This window comes from Ranitomeya variabilis, chromosome 2, assembly GCF_051348905.1.
Source record: "Ranitomeya variabilis isolate aRanVar5 chromosome 2, aRanVar5.hap1, whole genome shotgun sequence".
NCBI classification, from domain to species: Eukaryota; Metazoa; Chordata; class Amphibia; order Anura; family Dendrobatidae; genus Ranitomeya; species Ranitomeya variabilis.
The window spans coordinates 1000454801-1000479472 of NC_135233.1; the positions used below are offsets into that span (position 1 = coordinate 1000454801).

At 46.1% G+C, this 24672-nt stretch overlaps 1 protein-coding gene across 10 annotated transcripts in view; it reads right to left on the bottom strand.

Moving 5' to 3' along the window:
• AGFG1 (ArfGAP with FG repeats 1) overlaps nt 1-24672 on the bottom strand; it is a 64876-nt gene that overhangs the window by 33394 nt on the left and 6810 nt on the right. For all 10 annotated transcript variants that reach the window (XM_077291154.1, XM_077291157.1, XM_077291156.1 and 7 more), the window contains exons 2-3: nt 5720-5813; nt 1314-1429 (exon numbers count right to left, since the gene is read on the bottom strand). In XM_077291154.1, the coding sequence (XP_077147269.1) occupies nt 1314-1429; nt 5720-5813 (210 nt within the window). The remainder of the gene's footprint in view (nt 1-1313; nt 1430-5719; nt 5814-24672) is intronic.

Here is a 24672-nt window from a genome sequence, read left to right on the forward strand (position 1 = left end):
ATTTTCAAAGTATGCACACCAGCCTCATCAGGCCCAAGATATATTTGTTAATGTATGAAGTTATCTTGTGGAACCTCGTGACAGATTTTTAACTTTTTATACTTGACAAAACAGATATTCCACATTCAGATATATTTTATGCTCTATGGGGAACCTAGCTCGGTAACCCTTTTAATCCCAGGAATGAAGGGACGAAGGTTACCTGGCCAATCAACTGCAGAGCAGCGCTCCTGGCCACTCCTTGCAGGAAGCAGCAGAAATCAAGTAAATGCAGGTCTCTAATGAGAAAATGGAACTATGCAGGACAAATCCATGAAGTGCCCACAGTGCTAAAGTACCGCTGCAGCCAATCATTCTGAGGATCAGCGAGGAACCTGGCAGTCAGACTCACTCTGTTCATTAAAAAGTAACGTTAGCTTAACTTTAAAGGGAACCTGTCACCACGTTTTTGCAAGATGGGATAAAAATAGCGTTAAATAGGGGCAGAGGTGGGCGTTACATTAGTGTGTTTGTTATGCGTTTATTACCCACCTAAGTTGCCGAAATACCTTTGCAAAGTCTCCGTTTTCGCCTGTCAATCAGGCTGGTCTGGTCAAAAGGGCGTGTTGTCTTCCCCCAGATTTTGCGTAGTTTTCCGTTGGTGGCGTAGTGGTGTGCGCATGCCCAAGGTCCCGAATCCTCTGCCAGGGGATTTAAAAGAGCGCGCTGTTCGTTATTTCATTGGTGGTCGGTGGGCGCGGCCATCCTCCTTTGGCCGCGTGTGCGCAGAAGCGGCGCTCTGCTGGCCGCGGCTTCAGGAAAATGGCCGCGGGATGCCACGCGTGCGCAGATTGATATCGCGGCGGCCATTTTCCTGAAGCCGCGGCCAGCAGAGCGCCGCTTCTGCGCACGCGCGGCCAAAGGAAGATGGCCGCGCCCACCGATCACCAATGAAATAACGAACAGCGCGCTCTTTTAAATCCCCTGGAAGAGGATTCGGGACCTTGGGCATGCGCACACCACTACGCCACCAACGGAAAACTACGCAAAATCTGGGGGAAGACAAGACGCCCTTTTGACCAGACCAGCCTGATTGACAGGCGAAAACGGAGACTTTGCAAAGGTATTTCGGCAACTTAGGTGGGTAATAAACGCATAACAAACACACTAATGTAACGCCCACCTCTGCCCCTAATTAACGCTATTTTTATCCCATCTTCCAAAAATGTGGTGACAGGTTCCCTTTAAGCTTTTATTTTCTACAGTGAGAAAACCTTCCAATTGCTCAGACCCAATTCATCTTATATGTGTAGGACAAGTTAGGCAGCACTTACCATCGCTTCTTCTCATATTTCTCTTGTAGGAATTCTTTAACTTTTTGAGGATCTCTAAAATCTGGGATAGCAGACGACCTATCATCAAATAATCCTAACCAAATCTGTTTGCACACCTAGGATAAAAAAAAGGAATATTCAGAATAAGCTTAGATAACCGTACTCATTACTTTCTTTTAGAAACACTCGGGGACTGCAAGGTGAAAAGCTCACCGCATAAAGTAGTACAGTCAGTACAAGTCGAGGTGGTCGACATTCCGACCGAGAAGGAATTACACAGAGAAGAAAAAAATAATAAAATAAAAATCTCTCTGGGTTTTTGGCAAACGACCCAGACTCAACTGACCCCCTGACTATAATTTACTTATTGAATGCTCCTGTTTCTGTACTTAAAAGCTGCTCCCATGCATGCTCATGCCAGGTGGAGACGCGGCAGATGGCACGGGAGCAGGGACATGTATATAATAATGGTGCGTACATCTATGGCACCTCCATGTAGTGATAGCATGGAGAGATGGAGAGGTGATCATGCATGGTTGTAGCACAACTATAATAGAGTCACATTTACGGTGTCTTCTTTTCTGGGGTATAAACAGAAGAAAACTAAACTTCTATAGTCCAAAAAGATCAGAGTCCTAGAATTCTTGGAACAAGAGTAGTATCTGTTCTTTATTAGCGGCTAAAGCCAACGCCATTGATGATGGGGGAGTCACTAATTCACACTAGGCAGAACTTACAGGATGGCGTGCATAATCAACCTGCAGGTGACTGTGACCCCCGAGACTGAAGCCATGAGCCCAGCAGCTTGAGAGCCTGAAGTTCAAGTGTGCCCCAGGACTGGTGACCCTGAGGTGTCCCAACTGGCTAGGTGTGGGCTCCCATGAGGTGTGGCATGTTTGCACAGCACTTCCAGTCTGTAAGGGTACCGTCTCACAGTGGCACTTTGATCGCTACGACGGTACGATCCGTGACGTTCCAGCGATATCCATACGATATCGCTGTGTCTGACACGCAGCAGCGATCATGGACCCCGCTGAGAATCGTACGTCGTAGCAGATCGTTTGGAACTTTCTTTCGTCGCTGGATCTCCCGCTGGATCGTTGTGTGTGACAGCGATCCAGCGATGCGTTCGCTTGTAACCAGGGTAAACATCGGGTTACTAAGCGCAGGGCCGCGCTTAGTAACCCGATGTTTACCGTGGTTACCAGCGTAAAAGTAAAAAAAAAAAAAAAACGTACATACTCACATTCCGGTGTCCTTCAGGTCCCTTGCAGTCTGCTTCCTGCTCGGACTGCCGGCCGGAATGTAAGAGCAGAGCACAGCGGTGACGTCACCGCTGTGATCTGCTTTCACTTTACGGCGGCACTCAGTCAGAGCGGGAAGCAGACGGCAAGGGACCTGAAGGACACCGGAATGTGAGTATGTACTGTTTTTTTTTTTTTACTTTTACGCTGGTAACCATGGTAAACATCAGGTTACTAAGCGTGGCCCTGCGCTTAGTAACCCGATGTTTACCCTGGTTACCCGGGGCCTCGGCATCGTTGGTCGCTGGAGAGCGGTCTGTGTGACAGCTCCCCAGCGTCCACACAACGACTTTCCAACGATCACGGCCAGGTCGTATCGCTGGTCGTGATCGTTGGAAAGTTGCAGAGTGTGACAGTACCCTAACTGTATTAACTCTGTAAGCAAACCCCCCTAATCCGGCCTCCTGGCTAGGTACAGGTCTTCTAAATTCCTTATTGAAGGTCAGGTTCAGGTCTGCTCCTCACAGAAATCACCATCTTATTCATTTCTGAATGTGTGCTTGTCACTTTTTGGTATGAGGCTCTTTCAGGTGTTCCCTCGTGAACTGTAGGTCATGTGAACTGTAGGAAATGTGGTCATCAGGATCCATCATCGCCTGCATTCCCTGGTCCTCCACCCTCGTGAGGAAAGGCATCTCTGGGGGGTTTAAGCCCATGGAGATGTTGGGAGAAAGACAGGCTTTCCATCCTCCTGCAAGGGGACGCTACTGATCTCTGTCACTGTGGCCTTCTGGCCAGGAGGGCCCGGGAATGTGTTGAGTTTTTAGTGTGGGGCCTTTCTCCTTTGGGATTGTGGGGCAATAGACCACAGCCTTGTGGTTTAGAAATTTACGACATTCCAAGTAAATATGTCAGGAATGCGTTTTTTTTGTATTGTGCACCTTCGGATCAGTTTAACCTGATATTGTGGCCCTCAAACCAGAAAAGCTTGATCATCGCTGATCTACTGTATATGGAGGGGTCCTGATAGCCATAATAGTTTTCAACAAGCCCGATCTTTCTGGGGGAAGCTCGGTCAGGAGAAACAGCTGTTGAGGCGACCGACAACTAACATACATGCCTGAGCTAAAATGGTTAAAACAAGCGTTTCCCCCCTGCATTGATGGGGTACCACTTGCTGATTGGTGGGTGTCCCACCACTGGCAGATTGGGATTGGGAAAGTTTCATGCTGGTCATTCACTTTGTATAAGTGTGCAGCGCTCAGCAGCCCCATCGGGAATGAATGCAGCGCTGCTAGAGAATGAGCACTGCGGTCTTATTCCATGAGGATACCTTGCTTTGACCGGACGCCCCTTTTATTCACCGACATCAGGAGACCAGCAGATCTGCACTTTATTATCCCTTGTCTGTCACTAACAGCAGATGCTGCTAATATAAGCCGGACCGGCAATGATCTGCAGATCAATCATCTACGCACAGCCTCATCTATACATGAGGCCACATATATAAACCTCCTACGTGCCTGCAGATGGGGTAGGAAGCAGCTGCGTATCAGAGCACTTTGCTCTGCGTTCTCCAGGCAGTAGCTGAGTTGGCAGGGAAACATAAAGGTCACCATTTATAATTTCCTGCTCTATAGTCAGGGCCTTCCTGCTAGGAAACAAAGGCCCGCATAGTGATCAGCTGATCGGCCCGGACTGGGCTCACAAGGTGTATTTACACAGCCAGAAACAAGTCCTTCTATTTCAGCAAAAACATGAAAGAACCGGGCAAAACAGCACGATGTGTGCACACTAAACGCTCACACCACGGCCAGTGTGGATTATAGTGGCTGAAAACAATGGACAATCTTTCATATAGATTTTTTTTTTATGTTTTAACATTGTTTAATGAGATAATCTGTCATATTCTTTTATAAGCCACGGTGGCAGCCAGATGTTCTGCAGGACCCAGCAGCAGCTACTACATCTGGAATAAAGCTGTGCTGCTCAGCTCAATGCGTCTACATCTGGCCACCACCTAAGCTTACAACAGCTGATCCGTAGGGTGCGGGGACGCGGACCCCCCAATCTGATATTCTGAGAACATAGCCTAAGGATAGGTCCTCAATATCAGAACCTTGGACCCCCACGGAAACGAGTGGCTCTTGCTTCATAAAGTACTAAATAACTATCCAGGTGCATGTTCACCATAGATTTACCAACATGAATGCAAAACAATGCAATGGCACTGAAAACAGAAAATACATGAATTACCTGCAGAAACAGATTAGAATATGCTGTTCCTAGCACACAGTAGAAACGTTACCCCTTGGCTTCCGGTCAGATGCTTCTCACCTAGCCAAACCAGATCTTACACTTTGCACTGATGAAGGGTAGTTGCCCGAAGCACAGTGTTCTGGTTTGGCTTTTATCCCAAGTCATGTGACAAGGCTCGTTAAAGGGTCACTATTGACTTAGGATTGCTACTTCCAATAGGTGGCACTAGAGTTCTAGTCCTCTTCCTCCCTGAAGAGGAAATTTGCATATTCCATTTCCCACAGGAACACTGCAAGGCTTAAAAGTCTCCTCACGTTGGCATGCCACTCTCCACAAGGAGAAACATTACCCCTTGGATCCCTAGCAAATCTGCGAGATCCATGCAGCAGCAGACCCCCCCAGGTCTTGGACACTTGCTCTACTAGTGCAAGTTCAGACACAGGCGAATAATTCTGCTGCACAAGCTGCATATTCTGCGGTGCATTGTGCTGCAGTTTCACCATAGAATTCATCTTGTACTTTGAGCAGGGAACTTTTTTTTCCCTGCATAGGAATGAGGATCCTTCAGCTCTGAACATCCACAGCGTGCAGATTCCAACTCTGATAGTTTCTGCTACATGAGAATGAGGTTTTTAAAACGCCATTAACACTGTGCTCTAAATTGCTGCAGATTAAAGGTGCCAAACCCACTGCGCATCCTCCACATATAAACATACCCCAAGGGGAAAATACAGAGAAGTGTATGCTCACAGCAGGGGTCTGCAGAGGTGGAAGTCTGCCCTGTTACACCACAGCATATCCACTGCATGCACAGCAGATCACAGCTCCGACATGATCACTCTGAACGTGTGATTTACGTGGATGTGCTAGCACGGGTAATGCGGGTGATGTGGCGACACTTACGTCATTGCCGTGTTTCTGGAGGAATTCTATTTCTTGCTGTGTAAACGTGGTCATAGAGATGGACTTCACTCGGTGGGGTGGGTTCAATCCGCGCCTACGAGAGATCAAAAGAAAGACCCATTAGGAAAAGGAGAGACGGCTCAATTAGAGAACATTCCTGGAGTCTCCTAAAAAGACATTTGTTGCCATTAATATATATTCATGTAGGCTAAACACAGGTTTCTTCAGTTTTTTTGTTTTATCTTTTTGTGACTATACATATGCGGTACAAAAAACATAATCCTGAAATAAGTTAAATTTTAACACAATCAGTAAGCTGAAATGTTCTTTTCTATAGCTCCCTTATAAGCTTTGCTGTTTAGACTAGGGCAGAGATAGCAGAGGAAGGGCGGCTTCATGACAGCTCTATGGCATTTCTGGCGGCCTACGCGAGGCAGGATAGCAACATAGCACACGGATAAGACACAACACAACAGTATCACTGTGCTTGATTGGCAGCAAACTCGCCTGACCTTAACCCCATAGAGAATCTATGGGGTATTGTCAAGAGGAAGAGGAGACACCAACAATGCAGACGAGCTGAAGACTGCTATCAAAGCAACCTGGGCTTCCATAACCCCTCAGCAGTGCCACAGGCTGATCGACTCCATGCCAAGCCGCATTGATGTAGTAATTGATGCAAAAATGAGCCGCGACCAAGTATTGAGTGCATTTACAAGCATACATTTCAGTAGGCCAACATTTTGAGTTTTCATTGGCTGAAAGCCATAATCATCATTAACATAAATAAACACTTGAAATAGATCACGCTATTTGTAATGACTCTATAGAATATATGGAGTTTCACTTTTTGTATTGAAGAACTGTAATAAATTAACTTTCTGAGGATATTCTAATTTTGGGAGAAGAACCTGTAACTGATGGGGTCCAACCACTGGAATTTCCACTGATCATGAAAATAAAGGGGCAGCAGTGCACCCTAATCTACAACTTCCCTCCATAGTGGCGCTTGCAGTAGACCAGCTAAGTAAGGAACTGCAGACAGTCACATGCACAATAATAGGACCACATAGCAGGTCCCTGCACAGCAGACGGTGGGAGCACCACTGTACGGGGTGTGGAAAGCGGGCGAGAGGGGGCTAAGAGGACGCACCACTAAACCAGCACTGCGTCCCCCAATTCTCTGATTCAGAATGGATAGCATATCCTAACAATAGGTCATCACTTTATATAAACAAGCATAGCCCTTTTAGAACAGAAAACAGGAATACATAAAACATTCATTATAATGGCATTGCGGCAATTACCAGGAAAAACGGATTTTCTTGTAATTTGAGGAGCATACTTGCCATGTAGCCTGGTCAAATGCCAAGGAGACAGAAAAGAAGTGCAGTACCCAGACGCAGTACCTGAATGATGAGTGTTACATTCTAGGGCCTGTCATATATCCACATTATATAGTCAATAGACATGCTGTAACAGCGCGCCTTCTCTGGGTGACACAGATAACAGCACTTCTCCACGCTGGCAGATCGGATATCCGTGTAGTGTTACGGGTGCATGCACCTGGCAGCATGTGGCTGGGCCGTACTGTAGGGCGAGCTGGAATAGCAGATGTGGGCGAGTGATACCCAGGACAGCTGGCACTCTCTCAGAACATTAGCCGACACTATATTACTGTCATCACTATGCATTGGCTTCTTCAATCAAAAGGGAACATTGTTATAGAAGGAAAATGAAAAAAAAACATTTTCTGCGCAGCTACTGTGGAAATGTATAGCGATAAGCGAATATGCTCGCCGGACCTTGGCCCAGTAGCCACATCAATATTCCATGGCAGTAGGAAGGGCGCGCTGGGAATCGCATTCCACCTGCTGGGATTTCTGATTTTTAGGCCTAATGCGAGGTCATCGGGGCTGCTGGTAGGAAGCAGTCTGCACAAGTCCGGTGATCATGGAATAATGACATGGTCGCTGGATCAGGGTCCTGCAAACTGATTCATTCATCACTATCTGTACAGTGGGGAAGAGAAGTACAGTATTTAATACACTGATGATTTTGTAAGTTTTCTCCACCTACAAAGAATTGAGAAGTCTGTAATTTTTATCGTAGGTACGCTTCACCTGCGAGACAGAATCTAAAAATAAAAACCAGAAAATCACATTGTATGATTTTTACATAATTAATGTGCAATTTATTGCATGAATTAAGTATCTGATCATCTATCAACCAACAAGAATTCTGGCTCTCACAGACCTGTTAGTTTTTCTTTAAGAAGCCGCCTCCTCTGCACTCATTACCTGTATTAATTGCACCTGTTTGATCTCGTTACCCATCTACACAATCAAATACATTGCAACCTCTCCACCATGGCCAAGACCAAAGAGCTATCGAAGGACACCAGGGACAAAGTTGTAGACCTGCACAAGGCTGGGATGGGCTACAGGTCAATAGGCCAGCAGCTTGGTGAGAAGGCAACAACTGTTGGCACAATTATTAGAAAATGGAAGAAACACAAGAGGACTGACAGTCTTCATCGGTCTGGGGCTCCATGCAAGATCTCGCCTCATGGGGTAAGGATGATGTTGTGAAAGGTCAGGAATCAGCCCAGAACTACATGAGGGGACCTGGTCAACGACCTGTGGAGATGAGACCATAATCTCAAACATTACCGTTAGTAACACACTACACAGTCATGGACTAAAATCGTGCAGGGCATGCAAGGTCCCCCTGCTCATGTCAGCCCAGCCTCAGGCGCGCTTGAAGTTCGCCAATGACCATCTGGATGATCAACAGGAGGCATGGAAAAAGGTCATGTGATCAAGTGAGACCAAAGTAGAACTTTTTGGTATCAATTCCACTGGCCATGTTTAGAGGAAGAAGAAGGGATTTGTACACCACCAAGAACAACATCCCAACCATGAAGCATGATGGGGGAAACATTTTGGGAGTGCTTTTTTGCAAAGGGGGCAGGACAGTTGGATGGGGTCATGTATCGCAAGATTTTGGTCAACAACCTCCTTACGTCAGTAAGAGCATTGAAGATGGGTCGTGGCTGGATCTTCCAGCATGACAATGACCCAAAACACATAGCCAGGGAAACTAGGGAGCAGCTCCTTAAGAAGCATTTCAAGTTCCTGGAGTGGCCTAGACAGTCTCCAGACCTGAACCCAATGGAAAATCTTTGCAGGGAGATGAACTTCAATGTTGCCCAGCGACAGCCCCGAAACCTGTAAGATCTGTATGGAGGAGGGGGCCAAAATCCCTGCTGCAGTGTGTGCAAAACTTGGTCAAGAACTACAGGAAACATCTGTCCTATGTAATTGCAAACAAAGATTTCTGTACCAAATATTAAAGTTCCGTTTTTCTATTGTATCAAATACTTATTTCACGCAATAAAATGCAGATTAAGTAAAAATCATACCATGTGGTTTTCTGGATTTTTTTTTTGGATTGTGTCTCACAGTTGAACTGTACCTACAATACAAATTACAGCTCTCTCCATTCTTTGAAGGTGGGAAAACTTGCAAAATTCGGCAGTATATCAAATATTCATCCTGACATGTGACCTTCCCACTTATGAATGTAGTGCAGGTCATGTGACAAAGTCTGCCCCGATTCTAATATCAAGCCTAGAGCAAGCGTGACATTTACATTAGGAGTCGGAGGGAAGAAAAACAGAACGAGGGACGACGTTTCACAGCTGCTCCCATCATAATCCTTCTTACCAAAGTCATGTGAAGGTGAGGAAACGTTCTTATTTGGAACATTACCCTTGTACTAGGTATTTGCATTTACCATGAAATCACAATTGTGAAGTATCTTTTCCTACAACTCTGCATTGTCATTTCTGCTGCCATTCCCATGCCAGACTAGCAGCGGGGACACCGCCAGACTAGCAGCGGGGACACCGCCAGACTAGCAGCGGGGACACCGCCAGACTAGCAGCGGGGACACCTCACACTGCTAACACTCAGTTGTTAGTTTCTGCATATATTTCTAGGTGAAATAACAAAGGAACACCACTATAAAGACTTCTGAGGCTATGTGCACACCTTACGGATTTCTGTGCGGATTTTTCCGCTCAGTTTAAAAATCTGCAGGTAAAACGCACTGTGTTTTACCCGCAGATTTCCAGCGTTTTTTGTGTGGATTTCACCTGCGTTTTACCACCTGCGGATTCCTATAAAGTAACAGGTGTAAAATGTTGCGGATTCCGCACAAAGAATTGACATGCTGCAGAAATTACAACGCAGCGTTTCTGCACGGTATTTTCCACAGCATGTGCAGTGCGGATTTTGTTTTCCATAAGTTACATGGTACTGTAAACCGGATGGAAAACTGCTGCGAATCCGCAGCGTCCAATCCGCTGCGGTTCCGCAGGCAAATCCGCAACGTGTGCACATAGCCTAAGAAAAGATACATATTAACATTTATTCAAATTATTTTACAAATATTTACTAAAACAAACAAGTCAGGAAAAGTGATGGTTCCTCTTAAGAATTAAACTCCTATACTAAAGATAATTTGGAGACCATATTAGAAAATAGCTTAAAACCGGCAACAAACAGATGGCCCATATACCCCGGCTGACTACTGGACAGTAATGATCACCGACTGACTGTACTCCAGTGGTTCGGCGCTCGCTTACCGTCCTGATGAACAATGATGGGGCAGAACGACCACAGTGTAGGTTAGAAGTGCATATACTGTTCACCGATGATTTTTATGCAGAATAAAAACCAAGTCACCTCACCGGTTTACCGTCAGATAATCAGAAACAAGCGTTCTTACAAAAGCTCACTTGCCATTTATCAGCTCCTCTTAAAGGGCCAGTCTACCTTTACTGGTAGAAGAATGTCAATAACATACCACAAGAGCCAAGGAATTTTAAACAAATCAGTCAGCAGAATTTGTCAGTCTGAATCCAGCGTGTCTGCGGCTAGGTGTACACACAGAAGTTAGCTACCCCTGCAGCCCAGATCCCCCCACATCTAGGTGGTCAGATCTACAGCTAACCCATTGCCCTTGGTATCTTCACCGCAGCTGGACATCTTCACAGCTGCAGTCCGGGAGCACTAGCTGTTCTCACAATCTCCGCATCACATCGAGGGTCTCCAGACCAGACAGAACCTGTGATCTGATTTTCTGAGTGTTTGCACCAATACTCTTGTTCAAGACTTCTAGTTTATGTTCAGTAGTCCTCTCCCATGGAGATCATTGTGTAATCACACAGGACACATGTAGGATCCGGATTTAAAGCCCTTATCACACAATTTGGCAGTAGCACCAGAGAACGGCAAGTGGATGCTTGTCTGTAAGTTTCACATGTATACTTGGTGCTATAGACAAGACGAGGCAAAAGAGGTGATAAAAAGCTACGCCTCTATTCACACACAGCAACTATTTATACATGGATGTACCAATTAGCAGAATTTTCATAACATTTTAACACATCACAGAGCGGTGACTGTACCCGCACCGGCGCTGCCTCCGTGACTGAAGCCTGAGCACTACCAGGGGGGTGGGCACAATGAAGCTAATTTCTCCTGGAAGCGGGGGTCTAAGTGCAGGCGCCAAGAAGAACGCTATTAACATGCAGATTAACCCCATGTCTGCAGGTTAATAGCGCTTTTCCCTTTAATATGCTCACCTATAGCTGCTCTCTCCAGTGTCCTGCTCCACTCTGCTCCTCTTCTCAGTGACGTCACCACTCTACAGACTCTCTGGGTCATGCTGCACTCTCCGTGACCCGGATCGGCTTTTAGAATTTAAGTCTATGGAGAATCAGAACGAGGTGCCCTAGACTAACATTGTAAGAGAGACTTCCGGCTCACGCACACACCCAGAGAGTGAATTGTGGAGACGTCACTCAGAAGAGGACCAGAACGGCTCTGGATCCTGGAGAAGCTGGCAGTAGGTGAGTATATAACACACTGGCACTAAACAACAGGCACATATACAAAGATTTAGTACAAATAAAGCTTCATGGGAGAGATTTTTTAAAGGGATTCTCCACTTTTGGTAATCACTACTTGTCAGAAGAATATCTTAAGCAAACTGCAAGTTTCCCCCTTGCTGAGACCTGAAGAATTTTAGTGTTCATCTGTCATAAAGCCAGGGTGTACGTGACTTACATCGGGAAAGCAGCTACCGGCCACACAGTAGACACTGATCCGGCAAAGGTGCAGAGAGGTCTACATGAGACAAAAGAGGACTGGAGCCCCCGTGGAAACTGGGGAAGACAGCGATTGGGGAGCAGTTAAATACATTCTCTAGATTTCATACAAAATCAGGAGAGAATAGGGAAGAAAAATTTTGCTCAGACATCTTAAATGTTGAAAAAAAGAAAACATTAAGTGAAAATATAGACTTAAAAGGGCAATTACAGTGAAAAATCATCCTGCTCGAGTGTGGTTAAACTTGTTTCATGATTATCTAGCAGTGCAAACAGTCTGCAGATCACCTGACCGTCATCGTCCTCGGCAGTACATCATCCTGTGTAAACAGGACTCCACTGCATCTGGCAGCCTATGTGGCCCTAGATCGCTTAGTAAGCATCGCTCACTTTGATCTGCCTGTTCATATAAACGACCACTGATCGGTAAAGTTTACTGATTGCAGTCATATAGTGCCGCCGGTCGGTCCAGTAAAACAGACCTTTAAAGTTGAGTGAGTTGACCTGCAAGTCTCCTGGCAATAGTTCATGTCACAGGACACTATAGATTGGAGATCTCCCGCTCTCTCCAGAAATGGCTGCTATTACTTCTCGTCAGCCTATAAGCGCATTATAAAGGGCTCCCACTGTAATCTGTGCTTGCCCACTGTACATGAGCAGCCCCCAGAGAACATTTGTTACACAGAAAGGTGATGAGTCAATCCACTGATGTTCTTGCCGTAGAACTGGAAACAATGGGCTAATATTTGGCAAACTGATTTGCCTTAAAGGGAATGTCACCAGGCTTTTTTTCCTACCTTATCAGAGAGTGGCATGATGTAGGGGCAGAGGCCCTGATTCCAGTGATGTGACACTATTGAGGCTGCTTGAAGCAGATTAGATAAGATCATGTATTTCTCTGCTGCAGATCTAGCAGTTTTCTAAATGCTGAGCTCTGTATAACTCCACCCACACCACTGATTGTCAGCTTTCTGTCTACACTGTGCATAGGCAGAAACAGGTGGAATGGGGTTATACAGAGCTCAAATATTGAGGGCAGTAGGTATACTAGTCCTTTATCAAAACTACAGCCTGTAGTATGTGGCACCACTGAAATCAGGGTCTCTAACGTTATTCTGCTTTTAGACTAGGTGAAATAAATCTGGTGACATGTTCCCTTTAAGTAATGGCAGACTAATGGGAAATGTTGAAATGTGATGTAACAGGGGATATGAAAGCAAACAAACTCATCTAGTGACAGTTTTACAAAAAAAAAAAAAAGCCTTTCTACAACTTCCCACTTTGACTGCACGTGGCGAGAGGAGGAAGCGGTGGGTTTTCTTCAGAGTACCCACAGAAGGCTGCAGTAATACTCAATGCTCGGCCCCCAATAAGCCCGGCAGGATTGTGGTGCAGAGCACAGAGTCGGCTCCGCAGAAGACCAAACACCGGCAATGAAGTACAAGAAACACTCCTCCTCTGCAAAATAGACTCCATGAGCTTGTGCATACTGGTAACATTCTTATTTTTTTGTTCTGTTAGAACACAAGGGTTGTAGCTAGTTCTTGGCAGGAAAATAATGTCCATATCTGAAGCACAGCTATTACAATGCAGGTGCGTGCACGGCTGACAACTATGGGACCGCCTAATGATGGCGATGACTTGGCCTCCAAATTTCCCCAGATCTCAAACCAATATATAAGCCATAGGCAGAAGAGTTGCTGTAACAAGCTAACAGCAGGCCGGTGTAGCTCCCCGATATCCATGGAGAGACGGTCAGCCTCCACTGGACTCCACAAACCCTCTAATAAATGTGCCGACATCTTATTCTAACACACCCAACACCAGTGCGGCTTCTGTCCATGTAACGTGCGGTGTACAGACCCGCGCCATCACAGCCGCTCATAGAAGAGTCGGCGTGTTCCTCCGCACAGGACTAAGGTATTATCCTAGTGATGAGCGAGCATGCTCGGAAAACATCAGAGTGTCTCCGGCGTGCTCGAATCATATTGTTCCAGGCCCCGCCATTTTATCACACCTCGGTGAATCCATATCCAGGCACAGAAAACAGACTCCGATCCCAACTCCAAGCTGTGATTATTTACAGTCACTTATTGCTCTGTTGTCAAAGCACTCAATATTTTAAGTACACACATGTGGTATAAGTGTCAGCAGATAATGGGCAGATTACGCCGGCCAAACTCGAGGATCACAAGGTTGTATAAAACATGGAAGCCCCAGGTCACCTCTGCATTTATGGGTTTCTGTTCTGTTACAAGAGCAATAAATGAACAATAAAGAGCCATGATCAAACATCGGACATTGTCTAACCGATATGCCAGATACGTATGGTGCCCAAGAGGAGGCCTTTATAGTGTACGTACTGTATATATGGTGCCCAGGAGGAGGCCTTTATAGTGTACGCACTGTATATATGGGGCACGGGAGGAGGCCTTTATAGTGTACGTACTGTATATATGGTGCCCAGGAGGAGGCCTTTATAGTGTACGTACTGTATATATGGTGCACAGGAGGAGGCCTTTATAGTGTACGTACTGTATATATGGTGCACGGGAGGAGGCCTTTATAGTGTACGTACTGTATATATGGGGCACAGGAGGAGGCCTTTATAGTGTACGTACTGTATATATGGTGCACGGGAGGAGGCCTTTATAGTGTACGTACTGTATATATGGTGCACGGGAGGAGGCCTTTATAGTGTACATACTGTATATATGGGGCACAGGAGGAGGCCTTTATAGTGTACGTACTGTATATATGGTGCACGGGAGGAGGCCTTTATAGTGTACATACTGTATATATGGGGCACAGGAGGAGGCCTTTATAGTGTACGTACTGTATATATGGTGCACGGGAGGAGGCCTTTATAGTGTACATACTGTATATATGGGGCACAGGAGGAGGCCTTTATAGTGTACGTACTGTATATATGGGGCACAGGAGGAGGCCTTTATAGTGTACGTACTGTATATATGGTGCACGGGAGGAGGCCTTTATAGTGTACGTACTGTATATATGGTGCCCAGGAGGAGGCCTTTATAGTGTACATACTGTATATATGGTGCACGGGAGGAGGCCTTTATAGTGTACGTACTGTATATATGGTGCACAGGAGGAGGCCTTTATAGTGTACGTACTGTATATGGGGCACAGGAGGAGGCCTTTATAGTGTACGTCCTGTATATATGGTGCACAGGAGGAGGCCTTTATAGTGTACATACTGTATATATGGTGCACGGGAGGAGGCCTTTATAGTGTACGTACTGTATATATGGGGCACAGGAGGAGGCCTTTATAGTGTACGTACTGTATATATGGGGCACAGGAGGAGGCCTTTATAGTGTACGTACTGTATATATGGTGCACAGGAGGAGGCCTTTATAGTGTACATACTGTATATATGGTGCACAGGAGGAGGCCTTTATAGTGTACATACTGTATATATGGGGCACAGGAGGAGGCCTTTATAGTGTACGTACTGTATATATGGTGCACGGGAGGAGGCCTTTATAGTGTACGCACTGTATATATGGGGCACGGGAGGAGGCCTTTATAGTGTACATACTGTATATATGGTGCACGGGAGGAGGCCTTTATAGTGTACGTACTGTATATATGGGGCACAGGAGGAGGCCTTTATAGTGTACGTACTGTATATATGGGGCACAGGAGGAGGCCTTTATAGTGTACGTACTGTATATATGGGGCACGGGAGGAGGCCTTTATAGTGTACGTACTGTATATATGGGGCACGGGAGGAGGCCTTTATAGTGTACGCACTGTATATATGGGGCACAGGAGGAGGCCTTTATAGTGTACGCACTGTATATATGGGGCACGGGAGGAGGCCTTTATAGTGTACATACTGTATATATGGGGCACAGGAGGAGGCCTTTATAGTGTACGTACTGTATATATGGGGCACGGGAGGAGGCCTTTATAGTGTACGCACTGTATATATGGGGCACGGGAGGAGGCCTTTATAGTGTACGTACTGTATATATGGTGCCCAGGAGGAGGCCTTTATAGTGTACGCACTGTATATATGGTGCACAGGAGGAGGCCTTTATAGTGTACGCACTGTATATATGGTGCACAGGAGGAGGCCTTTATAGTGTACGTACTGTATATATGGTGCCCAGGAGGAGGCCTTTATAGTGTACGCACTGTATATATGGGGCACGGGAGGAGGCCTTTATAGTGTACATACTGTATATATGGGGCACAGGAGGAGGCCTTTATAGTGTACGTACTGTATATATGGTGCCCAGGAGGAGGCCTTTATAGTGTACGCACTGTATATATGGGGCACGGGAGGAGGCCTTTATAGTGTACATACTGTATATATGGGGCACAGGAGGAGGCCTTTATAGTGTACGTACTGTATATATGGGGCACGGGAGGAGGCCTTTATAGTGTACGCACTGTATATATGGGGCACAGGAGGAGGCCTTTATAGTGTACATACTGTATATATGGGGCCCAGGAGGAGGCCTTTATAGTGTACGCACTGTATATATGGGGCACAGGAGGAGGCCTTTATAGTGTACGTACTGTATATATGGGGCACAGGAGGAGGCCTTTATAGTGTACATACTGTATATATGGGGCACAGGAGGCCTTTATAGTGTACGCACTGTATATGGGGCACAGGAGGAGGCCTTTATAGTGTACGTACTGTATATATGGGGCACGGGAGGAGGCCTTTATAGTGTACGTACTGTATATATGGGGCACAGGAGGAGGCCTTTATAGTGTACATACTGTATATATGGGGCACAGGAGGCCTTTATAGTGTACATACTGTATATATGGGGCACAGGAGGAGGCCTTTATAGTGTACGCACTGTATATATGGGGCACAGGAGGAGGCCTTTATAGTGTACGCACTGTATATATGGGGCACAGGAGGAGGCCTTTATAGTGTACGTACTGTATATATGGTGCCCAAGAGGAGGCCTTTATAGTGTACGTACTGTATATATGGTGCACGGGAGGAGGCCTTTATAGTGTACGCACTGTATATATGGGGCACGGGAGGAGGCCTTTATAGTGTACGCACTGTATATATGGGGCACGGGAGGAGGCCTTTATAGTGTACGTACTGTATATATGGTGCACGGGAGGAGGCCTTTATAGTGTACGTACTGTATATATGGTGCCCAGGAGGAGGCCTTTATAGTGTACGTACTGTATATATGGTGCCCAGGAGGAGGCCTTTATAGTGTACGTACTGTATATGGGGCACAGGAGGAGGCCTTTATAGTGTACATACTGTATATATGGGGCACGGGAGGAGGCCTTTATAGTGTACGTACTGTATATATGGTGCACGGGAGGAGGCCTTTATAGCGCACGTACTGTATATATGGTGCACGGGAGGAGGCCTTTATAGCGCACGTACTGTATATATGGTGCACGGGAGGAGGCCTTTATAGTGTACATACTGTATATATGGGGCCCGGGAGGAGGCCTTTATAGCGTACGCACTGTATATATGGTGCACGGGAGGAGGCCTTTATAGTGTACGCACTGTATATATGGTGCACGGGAGGAGGCCTTTATAATGTATGTATGTATGTATGTATGTATGTATGTATGTATGTATGTATGTATGTATGTATGTATGTATGTATGTATGGTCTCCGCGAGAGTAATTGACATGCGATCCTGAAAGACGCTGCATTGCATGGCAGTTTCTGCGGGTGATCCACAGGCGACTTTGCACACATAGAAATCCCATCCACTATGCTGTAACATCTGGCCTCTGTGGCATTGACACTGCATACCCGCAGCTATTACTAATTGTGGGCACGCACCCTAAAGTTTTACGTTCACCTTTTGTCTAACCACCTTGTGCTCTATGTACTACAGCTTCTTTACAAATCGGAGCATATTTTAGTACCACAAATCCGCACAGAAGATTTGCAGCAAATCTGCACTGCGTTCATTCACGCTAAGGCCGGGGTCACACTTGCGTGTGCAATGCGAGTCTCTCGCCTAAATACCGGGCAGTGCCGCCGGCGGTTCGGACCGGAGCGTTCAGCTGCATACACATACATGCAGCTGCACACTCCGGTCCCGGGTATTGATGCGCGAGTTTGTCGCATTGCACACGCAAGTGTGACCCCGGCCTAACAGTGAGTAGTATAGTCCCATACCCAGCATGGGGGAGTGAGGGGGCTGCAGACAGTCAGTGGGTTGCTTTACAACAATCAGGGAGATTTATCAAAACTGGTGCAAGAAAATGGAAGAACATAGTTGCCCAATCAAATTTAAGAAATTTGAGAGGGGGATCCAGTTTCCATATTGCTGGGCAATTACAATGAACCAGCTCTAGGGACTTTATTATGCAATTGGGAAAACAGTAACCAAATACGCTGGATTTTCTGCCCAACATCAATTTGCAATTACGGGGACAGTGACAACATACACCATGGGGCTGTGCAGCGACCGTCCGTCTCCAGAGGGGCTCACAATCTAATTTCCCTACATCTAACCACATATTGTGCTAGAACTAATTTTGTAAGTAGTCGATTAACCGATTAATATACTTGTGTGGGAAGAATCTGTGAAAACCAATACGAATAGCTGACCTATTGCTGGCTGACAATATGGCGATCTAATAACACACTTTATATTTATATTCTGCATGTGACACCAATGCAGAAATAAGGACCCGACAGAGGACTTGTACTGTATCAGCAGGTTGGGCATTTGTGGACAGACAAGTGGACAGAGAGAGGACGCACAGCAGGCTAATGCCCAGCAATACCCCAGGCACAGTCTGCAGGCACCGAATAGTGGAGAAGCCCAGGTGACTTACACCGTCTGTGTGGGAGTATGCCCGCTGGCATTGCCAGGAATGATCTGCACATGCAAGAAAATATGTGCCGGAGACGGCTGCCAGCAGCTCTACAAGCATAAATCTGCCTGCTCCAGGTGCACCCAGGCACTGCCAAGCTACAGAGGTGAAAGACAAGCTCGAGAGACCCCGAAACCTCCAGCAGAGGTGACGCCAGCGCACCGGCGAGGAGCGCCCGCACCACACACTCCCACAGCACAGCTGCTGCTTTATGTGCAGCCATCAGGACTTCTGATGTCATTTTAGGGTGCGAGATTGCTTGCTGGCACTTGTAGTACACAAGTCATAATAAGCCCACATCGTAGAAGAGGAGCGGGGCTAAATCCCTTGTCTATCAGGTCGAAACTGAGAAGTAACGCATTGCTATAATGAACATCCAGAGTTGTTTGGGTGTAACCTACCAGTAACACTACGTCATGCTGAAGGATTCCAAGCTAAACAGACTTTCCAAAAAACATTTAAAGAATTAAGGAAAAAAAAAAAAGTTCAGATGACCGACAAAACTCAGCCAGAGTCTCTGCACCCGGTTACTCAGATACCAAGTCCCCCGCCGGTAATGTAACGTGAGGTCAGGCGCACACAGGGCCATGCACGTCATGAAAAACTTCTATACGGTACCTTCTTCGGGTGAAGGGGCCATCTTGTTTCATTCTCTGTTTAAAGATGTATCCATAATGGTTCTCTAGCACCAAATTTTCCATTTCAAAACGTAACAAAAACATCAGCGCCTGAGAGGTAGGTCCAGAAATTAAAAAAATAAAACTAAAAACAGTCCCAAAAACGACCAGAAGTGTCTAACCCTCCAGGTCTGGACGTGACCCAGCCGTCCAATTGTCAGTGTGCATTTGTTATGGAGACATTTCTATTTCTAGATAGGAGTAGGAGTCCGCATGTAGCCAAAACAACGCCTGCCAACTGGTTCCTAACGCCTACCTAGAAAACGCCGCCATCACTTTGTGCTGCCATTTCTCTACCACGCTACCTCTGGGCTAAGGTGTGTTCAGACATGATTGTCCTCCGTGTGCCGTCCATTTTTGGGGAGCCATAGAGGGGACGCACAAGTAAAACAGATATCATGCAGAAGGTAAACTATAAGGTTGCACCATGAATTGCTAAGAATGACGACTCGAACATTTGTGCACTCCCACTCCCATCAACCACAGATGATTTTAAGTCCTTAGCTGGTCCATTCATTGTGGGCTTTTTGCCCAGGAAAGGTAAGATATCAGGACAGGGACCCAACTTTGAAGGACGCCTTGACGAGGGAAAGGGGCTCATACATATATAGGCCAATCTATGCACCAAGTACCTTTTTTACTGTCATTTATCACAGCAATTTTGCAGATTAATATTTCCTATATACATTGTATAGCGTTTTCCCATTTTATATGGCAGTATTGCAGTTTCAATATTCCACGGTAATCATTCTTCGCAATTTGTGATGCAGCCTTATAGCTTTTTATAGTTATGTTTTTGGTTGGCATCTGTTCACACTAGCTTAGATGTGCTGGTCATTTATCGAAATCACTGAACAGGAGTCCAGTGGGCGGTCCTGCTCAATCTGTCTATATATGAGGAACAGCAGTGTCCGCCCTTTCCTATCCCTTTATGACCCAGTCCTAGTTTTGGCTGAGAAAATCTCAATACCCGACTGATAAAATGTGCCCGGATTTCAGAGAATAACTATGCGGAATCTCCATGTCTGCTCGGCTCTTTTTAGCTCTATACCATATGGTCTCCAGACACCATTTCTCACCTGACCTGTTCCTTCCCTAAGCCTCCTAAACAAAGCATAAGAATGAATCCACACCGCCAGAGGTTTCTGAAATATGTGCAACTGTAAATCTATCGCACCCATCTGGAGGCGGTTGTTTTGGTGGCAACCAGTACACAGCTTTCTGCAAGCCCATCAGATAAATGGGACAATTGCAGATTTACCCTTATGGAATCATGTTTATGACCATAAGAGAAAAAAAACCAAACACCTAGAGTCTCTTCTGTCTACAAGGCGGCTGACTGCAGACTGCAGCTTCATGTCTGTGGCCGCCAGGCTTGTAATGTACAGCAGGTGTAAGTCACTGCAGATGGGTCTCAGCCCCGGAGGAATATACATAGTAAGGAAGGATCCGGCACTGGTATCGCTGGAATTCCCAGGTCTCACAACCGTACTGGGAGGGGGCATTGTAGGAAATCTGCTAGGCTGTCACTTTCCAACCTGGATCCTGCAGAAAGGAGTATGCTAATCGTACAGATTGGTGGATAGGGCAGCTGACGGCACAGCTATGTGACTAGCACGGGGCTAAGTATTAACAGAGAAAACATGGAGTGTGTTTACATCAATACAACCTGTTCGGCAGGACCGTCAGGGCTGCTATTCTCAATGCAGCAGAACAATATAAGACATTTACTCCACAGCTGGTCCGTAAGGAAGGGCGCAGTCAGAAGTATAAATGGCGCAGAGCTAGGAAGGCAGCGCGCGGACTGGCCGACTGTCACCAACCAGAGCGTGACAGCTGTAACTGTGGGCAGAGCCGCCGGCCAGTCCGTGCACTGCGCTCTGATGGCCGTCTGACTGCGCCCTTACCGATACTGAAACAGCCAAAGCCTGCTCGTTCTGTCCGCACTCAGTACATTTACACTGCTACAATCAGGTACAGTAATATCCCTAGACAACGACAAGCATGGCTTTTACACGCAGCGTGCGCTGGAGTAAAGATGCAATAAATTCATTACAAGGCTCAACAGTCTTAGTGACCTTGGCACATTATCAGCTGCCGAGCACCAACGCAAAAAAGGGACTCTACTCAGGGACTGGAGAATGGGTGTCGTAATGGCGGTGGAAGTTGTGGCCTAGTGTATGACGACTTTGTCAGCCACACTCTGCACTATTGACACATGGCCACAACTACAGGGAGTCGCTCGAACGAGGCCCCGAATATTCTGTGATAACTCTCCCTAGGTCGAAGAAACCTAAACGAAACAACGTGTTCCTTTAAACCTGGAAACCCCCACGCTGGAGCAATGAGGTGGGCGCCAGTTACCTCCACCAATTTTTTTTTTATTTTTTTAATTGCCCATATAAAATCTAACACTTCTCAAAAAGAAGCTGAAGAGATAAAATGTAACAGAAAATTCATGATTTGAATGGAAAATGCATGATTTGTGTAAAAAAAAACGAAATCGATCCTCGGATTCCATCATTTCACATCACGTTTCATACGTTTTTGGCCGGATCCATCGCTGGCCGTTTTTTCGCCAGACAGAAAAAAAACAAAACATTCCTATGTCAGTTTTCTCCGGCTGCCGGAAAAAGAATTTTCGACGGATCCGGCAAAAAAACGGATGAAACGTGAGGACATCTGTCGCAATCCAGCGGTAATACAACTCTATGAGAAAAAAAACGAATCCGGCAGCAACTTTTGCTGGACCCGTTTTTCCAAAAATTTGCCGGATTGTGCCTGACAGCAATAGCTGATGTGTGAAAGTAACCCAAGTCTGGCTGGTATATGTCTGGTTTTTACACATAGGTTGCCACTGAATATTATCTTTATGGCACAATACATTGGGAGACATCCATCAGATCGGTAAATCTTCCCGATGTACAGTATACCTCCAACTTCACAATTCAAGGCGCAGTGTAAAGTCAGCCGGAACATCCCAACAGCATGGAAAGAAAACAATTCCGGGACTACAGAACGTGGCTTGCTGAATGGATGGGCAAACCTTTCCTCTTATCCTTCCATTGATGTTTGGCTTCCAAGAACTAACTTTTCCTTCCCCATCTTCCCTTTATTTCCGGTTTCTCCACAACTTACCAAACACTTTAATATTACAATTACCATAGCTGGCCAATATTTCTCTTTTTTTCCCCCACAGCAGGAGGCATTCAGAAATCATTAAACCAGCTAAGGAAGAGTTAACACCGCAATCACTCAAAAAGAGATTTTGCCTAAAACATTCGATGTAGCCGGTGCCAGGAACAGCCCATCAGCCCGTATTATTAACCATCCACCCAGCGATTCTGTGACACTGACATCGCTTTCCCAGAAAGCGCAGAACAGATCAGTGGCGTCCAGCACCGCGATCACACCACCGGGTGCCAGCGGGACGCAAACGTGGGGTCTTATGCCAACTCCGCACATCACAACATGTCGTCAAGGAAAAACAGGATTAAGAGCGCGATTGCCAATTAACACCCGGCCTTTTCATGGTACCTAACGAGATGTGGAATCGCAGAAGAAAGACCCCATGAGAAAAACTATTCCCTGCCTGCAGTCTGAGGGGAAGGTGGTGACATTCCCAACCCGCCACCCACAGCTGAAACTAGGAAGCATTGGAGCGTCTACAAAAAGCCAAGATGGTGGGAAAACGGTAATGTTACCAACCTCTCACCGGAGCTGCTGCAACCCCCGACCCACTATTTCCCCCCTCCCAATAGATTGTCAGCCCATCAGGGCACCAGTCAGAGCACCCGGATCTCTGCTTCTCACCTTTTTGGGTTGTCTTTCATTGATAGGTTTTAAAAATAAAATGAATTCTATGTATCTCCATAATTGAGACACATAATGAGACACTGGCGATAACTGCTGATCCCTCCAATCAGATGAAAGGATCGGACATGTTGAAACAGAACATGTCCGATCCTTGTTTCTCTGATATTGGCTGCCATAGCCTTTGCATTCCAGACACCAGTGCTGGGCAGAGTAGTTGGGTGAGGTTCATGCTGCGCCTGTGCACTTCGCCTACAGAATATATTTTCACAACATATTGTAATGTTCCCATAGACCACCATTCAACAGACAGGCCAAAAGTGGGGTCTTTTGGTCTCAGTCTGCATAAAATATATAGGAAATCCATGCAGCCTAACCTTTCTTACACAGAGGGTTAATGCACAAAGCATGCAGTATTCTGTATTTCTATTTTACAGTGGGTCCCTTTGGTGTATGGCTGTTGAGGCACCGTCCTGACCGTGGCCACTGTCAGTCGCATACCTCCGGAGTGTGTGTGTCAGACAATGCTCACAGATGCGGCCTGCACCTAGTCTAGGTCATACCTTTACATGGGTGGGTAACTTACAGAACGGTCGTTCATCATGAATGTCCAAAGAAAAAGAGGAGAGCAACCGAGTGACGAAAGATCATTTGCTCAATGCCACTGATCGGCTCTATTACACCCACATAATAACCAGGGATTGTCAGCAGCACATCATGTAAACTGGATTGTGAGCCTCCACATCGGGCAAAATAGCCGTCTGTAAGCCCCAATCAGGATTCAGTGGAGACTCCATCAGACACTTACGGCATATTCTGACAATAAAGCATCACACACTATACCCATTAATGAAGCAGAAAATGTCCTATCCTCTAGTAGATGGCCACTGATTTTAGGAACAATCGGATAATATTCCTCTATTCACTGCTGCCATACACTAATATGTAGTCTGGGCAGCTCCTCTGTACATGCCGTCCATCCATCTGGACACCTGGCACCACAAACCCCCAAAGCCTAATTCGTTAGATGACATTTAACTGTTTATTTGAAATACAGAAAAAAATAGGAAATCAATATTCAATGCAACAACACTTACAAAATATAAAAGGCGTAGTAGCCGGTTGTGGTCCTTGTCCCCTATGCCCATACAGACCATGTGGATGCTTGGCCAAACCGTGCATGCACATGTAGGAGGCTTCTAGAAGGGAGGCGTTGGTGCCGGGTGAAAAAGTGTTCAGCCGATCGCTTAGTAAGGTGAACACGGCCATGGACACTTTATGAATGCCCTTGTATTTAATTATGAATGATTACGAGGGTCAACGTGAAGGCAACTCTGCGGCCTGGGGTTAATCAGTTCATCTATAGTCCTGACCTCTGCGCTCTGCTACCTGCCTACATGGAAATCCTGCGCTGTAAAAT